Source organism: Coenobita brevimanus, chromosome 23 (genome assembly GCF_032717465.1).
Source record: "Coenobita brevimanus isolate Jiangsu-jjx chromosome 23, ASM3271746v2, whole genome shotgun sequence".
In the NCBI taxonomy this organism is placed as follows: Eukaryota; Metazoa; Arthropoda; class Malacostraca; order Decapoda; family Coenobitidae; genus Coenobita; species Coenobita brevimanus.
Window position 1 is genome coordinate 2,370,001 of NC_136976.1, and position 6,822 is coordinate 2,376,822.

The window sequence follows — 6,822 nt, forward strand, 5'->3', positions numbered from 1 at the left end:
CTCTCTCTCTCTCTCTCTCTCTCTCTCACACAGGTACGCACGACCCGGCTAGGTGTGATGGGCCTGGCAATGAACCGCTTCGCCAACCTACCCTTCCAGAGCTGGGAATTAAAGCCAGCAGGAGATAGAGCTGTCTCACTCACTCTAATCGCGGCCGTGGTGGTGGCTGAGTTTACGATTACGGTGGGTGATAGATAGACAGATAGACAGAGATAGATAGATGGATAGACGGACAAACAGACAGTGGTGCATAGAAAAATAGATAGATATAATTAGGCAGAGATTTTGAGACACGTAGACAAACTGATGGATAGAGAAATAGGTGCATAGAAATATAGATTGATATAGTCAGAGATTTAGATAGACAGATATAGATAGACAGAGTGATTGATAGATAGATAGACACACAGACAAAATATTGGCAAAGTATATAAAAACTAGAAAGAGAAGTTATGGCAGAGAGCAGCATAGATTCATTGATATATACAGTAAACAAGTACGGTAATTTATAAAGATACCTGCGTCACCAGATAATGATAAAAAGAAGATCAAAAGTGCTGGGGATCCTTCAAAGCCTACGAGAATACTATCTATCATCTAGTATATCCAGGAGTGCATTTATCTATCTCTAACCCTTATCGTTATCTATCAGGAGGGGCAGGTGTGTCTAGCCAGCCTTCAGGACGGAGCAAGAACGGCGCTGTCCCACCTCTACGGCAAGCACATGAAGCCTAACACACTAATTAAGGTGCGTAGCGATAGTAACGATATAGTAACGATAGGAACCATATTTACGCTATTGTAATGTTAGACATGTAGTAGTATTAGAGGCAGACTGCGAGGTAATGCTGATTTCATGTGTGGTGTGTCGGGGAGAGCAGGTGGAGATTGTCAGGCGTGAAAGGACTGATCTTGCTGGTGAGTCTCTTGAGTGTGTGGAAGAGTTTTGTTATTTGGGGGACGTGTTATGTGCTGGAGGTGGGGCTGGAGCTGGCTCTGTGGCCAGGGTAAGGAGTGGTTGGAGGAAGTTCAAGAAGCTGTTACCTCTCCTAACAATGAGAGGGCTCTCCCTCCATGCTAAGGGATCTTTGTATGCAGCATGTGTTAGGAGCGTAACGCTGTATGGTAGTAAGACCTGGGCAGCAAAGAGGATATTTGTAGGCTTAAATGTACAGAAACAACAAAAAGATGGATGTGTAATGCGTCCTTGAACACATGGCCTGGGGAGACTACGTAGGACTACAAATGAAGAGTTGAGACGAAAGATGGGACTGGAATGTACGGTTGTTGTGATGAGAGGTATATTGCAATGGGGTGGGTATGTTGAGAGGATGGAGGATGACGCGGAAGATGAGAAGTGTGAACGTCAAGGGTTGGGTTGCGAGTGGCAGACCAAAGAAGACCTGGGACAAGGTCATAGGGCGTGACCAGAGATAGAACAGCATGGACAGCCACCATTAGGTGACCAAGGCCGACGCATGCATACATGTTTGAGCCATTATAAACGATATGATACGACTATTATTAACACTATAATGTACACTATACTCCCTCCGCCTTAACTTGGCCAGATTTTCGTCCTTTATGGCCCATCAATGAAGCTCACTGGTAGAATAAGACAATACTATGACTCTACATCCTTTCCATAGCACTTCTTAACTAGCATCATTATATAGTGTTACCAAGGCTCTACATTCCACAGCACTTCTGCATGACTAGCACAACTTCCTATACTCGCCGTTTTTCACTCCCCCAGACGCTGCAGTTCTACGGAATCAACTTGTTCCCAGACCGCGACTCCTACTGCTACATCGACGGTCTGCCCACGAAGGACCGGGCCACGGAGCACCATCTGTACCGCTGCATGGCCCTCGTCGCCCCAGCGGTCCACTTCGCCTGGAGCCGCTGGAACCTGCTCGCTGGCGCCACCAAACTCGTGTTCCAGATGAAGACAAAGACACTGGCGGCGGATGAAAGCCAGGTCCGCCATCTTTGTTTACAGTGAAATGCGCGGGAGATTTGAGTTGCATTTTTTTTTTTTTTTTAGTACGAGCCGTTTGATTTTCCCATGATGAAGAACCTTCCATTTTCTTCTTTCTTTCCTTCTTCCTCCTCTCCTACTCATCTAGCCTCCTCCCCCTGTTCTTTTTCTTTTCTTCTTCCTCCTTCTCTTCCTCCTCCTCCTCCTCCTTTAACCTATCCCAGCCTAACAGATCAACCTATGACCAACAAACTAACCTAATCTAACACAGAAAAAAATAAAACTACCCTAGATTTTCCTGGATAAAAAAAAAAAAAAAGATCACAAACGATACAGAAAACGGAAATCTGCTGTAGGGATAACTGTAGTATTTTTTCTATAGTACATTCACTTTAATTAGGCGAGATTTTCGTCCCTTTGCAGCTTTATTTCCCATAGCTCAGTGGTAAAAAAGAATAAATGAATAAATAAATAAAGACAATACTAGGGGTCACCATCCTCTCCATGGCACTTCTTCGTGACTAGCATTATAAATTCTAGTGTAAGGCCTACTGCTGGGGATGAAGAAAAAGCTGTTTTATGTCCAAAGAGGGTAAAGTTAAACGCCAGACGATTTTATTCAACTGAGTCATAAGAGCTGGAGTCCCTTAACGGCGGCCATGCAACAACAATGACCATTTTTTCTCTATTATTTCCCTGTTACAGGTCGGGCAGCCATTGGTGTTAGTCACCCCGCATAAGACAGCAGTGTTGGCGTGCACCGAAATATCCCAAGCTTTCTCGACGAAGGATGAGGATGAGAATAAGGTGAGAGAGAGAGAGAGAGAGAGAGAGAGAGAGAGAGAGAGAGAGAGCTGTTATATCGACGGTAATATTTCTTGCACTTTGAAAATACCAACAGATTTAAGGTAGTTGAAGGTGCCAAAAATATCTTAGTTATCCTTTAAATTAGTAAGAGAAAATGGTTTGACAAAATTACAGAAAATGAGCTTTATATGGCTAACGATTGTAAATTTTCGTAGGTGAAGCTGAACTAATATTTGTCGGACAGTTTTCGTAGTCACGTTTCGTCGTTAGTGAGTATTAGTGCATCTAGAGAGAGAGAGAGAGAGAGAGAGAGAGAGAGAGAGAGAGAGGGAGAGAGAGAGAGAGAGAGAGAACAGCAAAATATAGCAGAGACGATGGAACATATTAACCAAGAATTTAAAAATCTTTGCTCAAAATAGAAGAATAATGAGTAAATACTGTTTTTAATGTTAATAATCTGAATACCTCAATTACAGTATAATATTTCAACGTTAGATTATCACCATTAACTCTTGTGATGGGGAAAAATCTAGTATTTTATTTCAGTTTATGATAAAAGACAATACAGAGGTGAGAAGAGCCTGAGTTATTATTATTATTATTATTATTATTATTATTATTATTATTGTACTGTTATTATTATTATTATTATTATTATTATTATTATTATTATTGTACTGTTGTTATTATCATTATTATTATTATTATTATTATTATTATTATTATTATTATTATTATCATTGTTGTTATTGTCTATCTATCTGTTGCCAGGCGCCTTCATCCCGTAAGGGGTGGCCACAAACAAATCACCTCCATGTCACCGTCCCCCGCCATTTCACTGCCCTGCTCCCAGCTCACCCCCCGTCTCTAGCATACCATTGTACTACTACTACTACTACTACTACTATTATTATTATTATTATTATTATTATTATTATTATTATTAATTTTTATCTTTTTCAGTACTACGCCGACCTGTACCAGCTGGTGATGGGTGAACTGACAGATGGTGTGAGGCAGGTGGTACAAGCGGCCCCCCCTGTCTTTATCACCACCATCCACCACATGCTTAAAGCCGCATCTGTTATATCTTACTGCTAAAGTTCTCGCTCTCCATCTCCTTCTCTCTCTCTCTCTCTCTCTAATGGACCTTTCCTTCCTCCTTCCCCCTTTCTCTCTCTCTCTCTCTCTCTCTCTCTCACACACACACACACACACACACACACACACATTCCTTCTCATTTGTTTTTCTCCCTCCCCCCTTCTCTCTCCCTCCCTCCCTCACTCCCTCCCTCCCTCTCTCTCTCTCTCTCTCTCTCTCTCTCTCTCTCTCTCTCTCTCTCTCTCTCTCTCTCTCTCTCTCTCTCTCGCTGGAGGAAAGAGGGGAGAATGTTTACAAATGCTACAGGGAAGGAGGGAGGTAGGGAGAAAAGGAAGGAAGGATTGAAGGAAGGGACGGAAGGAGGAAGGGAGGAAAGGAAGAATGTAGAACGGAGGGAGAAGGAGGGAAGGTAGGGAAAGAAGGAACGAATCAGGGAAGGAAGGAAGGAAGGAAAGAGAGAGGGAGGGAGAGATGGAAGGAAGGAAGGGAGGGGGAGGAAGGAAGAAAGAAAAGAAGGAAGGGGGGAAATGAAGGAAGAAAGGAGAGAGGGAGGGAGGGAGGGAAGGAAGGAAGAATGGAGAAAGAGAGAGAGAGAAAGCTGGAACGAAGGAAGGAGCGAATTAGGGAAGGAAGGACGGAAGGAAAGAAGAGTGAGGGAGGAAGGAAATAAGGAAATAAGGAAGGAAGGAAGGGAAGAGAGAAAGAAAGAAGGAAGGAAGAAAGAAAATAGAAAGAAAGAAGGAAGGAAAACCAAATAGAGGGAGGGTCACAGTAAACTCTCTCTCTCTCTCTCTCTCTCTCTCTCTTCTCTCTCTCTCACGGCCGTCCCCAGATGACACAAGGCCGGAAGTGGGTCACAGGAGCCCGGAAGTGTTCAATATTTATTTTTTTTTTTTAATTTTTGGTTTCGTCCTTTCCTTTAAAATTTCCTCGGCTGTGTTTTTGAGAGAGAGAGAGAGAGAGAGAGAGAGAGAGAGAGAGAGAGTCCTAGGGCCCGTTCTGACTTCTCACTTGATGACTTTACCAGAGAGCCTTTCCTCCCCCCCTCTCTCTCTCTTCCTATTCTTTGACATTTCTCTCTCTCTCTCTCTATTTTCCCATTCTTACACACTTCCTTCTCTCTCTCTCTCTCTCTCTCTCTCTCTCTCTCTTCCTATTCTTTGACATTTCTCTCTCTCTCTATTTTCCCATTCTTACACACTTCCTTCTCTCTCTCTCTCTCTCTCTCTCTCTCTCTCTCTCTCACTTAAATTCAAACAAACTATTCCCTTCACCTCGAAGACTTAAAATTTTTACCCTTCTCTAATCACCACAAGTTCTATCTATTTATCTATCTATCTATCCATTTATCTATCTATCTATTTATCTATCTATCCATTTATCTATCTATCTATTTATCTATCTATCTATCTATCTGTTTATCTATCTATCAGTTTCTCTCTCTATAGATCCATCCATCTCAATCCATCTATCTGTCTATCTATTTATCTATCTATTTATGTGTCTCTCTATACATCCATTCATCTATCTCAATCTATCCATCTACCTATCCATCTATGGCCAGACGCCTTAATCCTGTAAGGGGTGGCCACAAACAAATCGCCTCCACGTCGCCCTGTCCACTACCATTTGGCTGCCCTCCCTCCAACTCGCACTCCCCCCCTCTCTCTCTCTCCCTCCATCTCATCCTCGGCCTCCCCCTCCCTCTCTCTCGCATACACTCTCCTAGTCAGTCTCTCATTCCGCACCCTCAGTTTTTCCGCTATGGGTAAGGGTTTCGACCTAGTGACTTCAAGAACGGCGTACAACAAACCCTTCAGTGCGAGAGGCCGTTGATGACCGGAATATAATCGTTTGAAAGGAGAAAGAATCTGTATGCTACTACTACTACTGCTACTATTACTACCACTACAAAACAAAAACAATAACTACTACTTCTACCACCATTACCACTACTACTACTACTACTATTACCGGTAGCTGCTACTGTTACAACCACCATCACCATGACTACTACTACTATTACTACTACTGCTACTACTACTATTACCGGTAGCTACTACTATTACAACCACCAACACCATTACTACTACTACTACTACTACTACTACTACTATTACCGGTAGCTACTACTATTACAACCACCAACACCATTACTACTACTACTACTACTACTACTATTACCGGTAGCTACTACTATTACAACCACCAACACCATTACTACTACTACTACTACTACTACTATTACCGGTAGCTACTACTATTACAACCACCATCACCATTACTACTACTACTACTACTACTACTATTACCGGTAGCTACTGCTATTACAACCACCATCACCATTACTACTACTACTACTACTACTATTACCGGTTGCTACTGCTATTACAACCACCATCACCATTACTACTACTACTACTACTACTACTACTACATTCTCTAATTTGGCCAAAAATTAAATTCCGTCTTTAGAGGTGAGTTCTGAGGACAGATTAACACGAGAACACAATCCTAGTCACGAAGAAGTGCCGTGGAAAGGAGGAAGAACTGGTCTGCGTGAAATTAATAGGCTACGTGAAATTAACATGGTACGTGAAATAAACTGTGAAATTAATAAGCTAAGTGAAATTAAGTAGCTACGTGAAATACACTACGTGAAATTAATAAACTACGTGAAATTAATTGGCAACGTGAAATAAACTACGTGAAATTAATAAGCTACGTGAAACAAACTGCGAGAAATTAATAAGATACGTGAAATTAATAAGCTTTGTGAAATAAACTACGTGAAATTAATAAGCTACGGTACGTGGAATCAACTACGTGAAATTCATAAGCTACGTGGAATCAACTACGTGAAATTAATAAGCTACATGAAATACGCTGCGTGAAATTAATAAGCTACGTGAAATTAATAAACTACGTGAAA

At 41.9% G+C, this 6,822-nt stretch overlaps 1 protein-coding gene across 1 annotated transcript in view; it reads left to right on the top strand.

The window, feature by feature from the left end:
* LOC145393063 (dynein axonemal intermediate chain 7 homolog) overlaps positions 1-3,889 on the top strand; it is a 17,221-nt gene extending 13,332 nt beyond the window's left edge. The window contains exons 13-17 of the mRNA XM_080267401.1: positions 34-183; positions 653-748; positions 1,757-1,981; positions 2,687-2,793; positions 3,742-3,889. Coding sequence (XP_080123527.1) covers positions 34-183; positions 653-748; positions 1,757-1,981; positions 2,687-2,793; positions 3,742-3,889 — 726 coding nt within the window. The remainder of the gene's footprint in view (positions 1-33; positions 184-652; positions 749-1,756; positions 1,982-2,686; positions 2,794-3,741) is intronic.
* Positions 3,890-6,822: the final 2,933 nt, after the last annotated feature.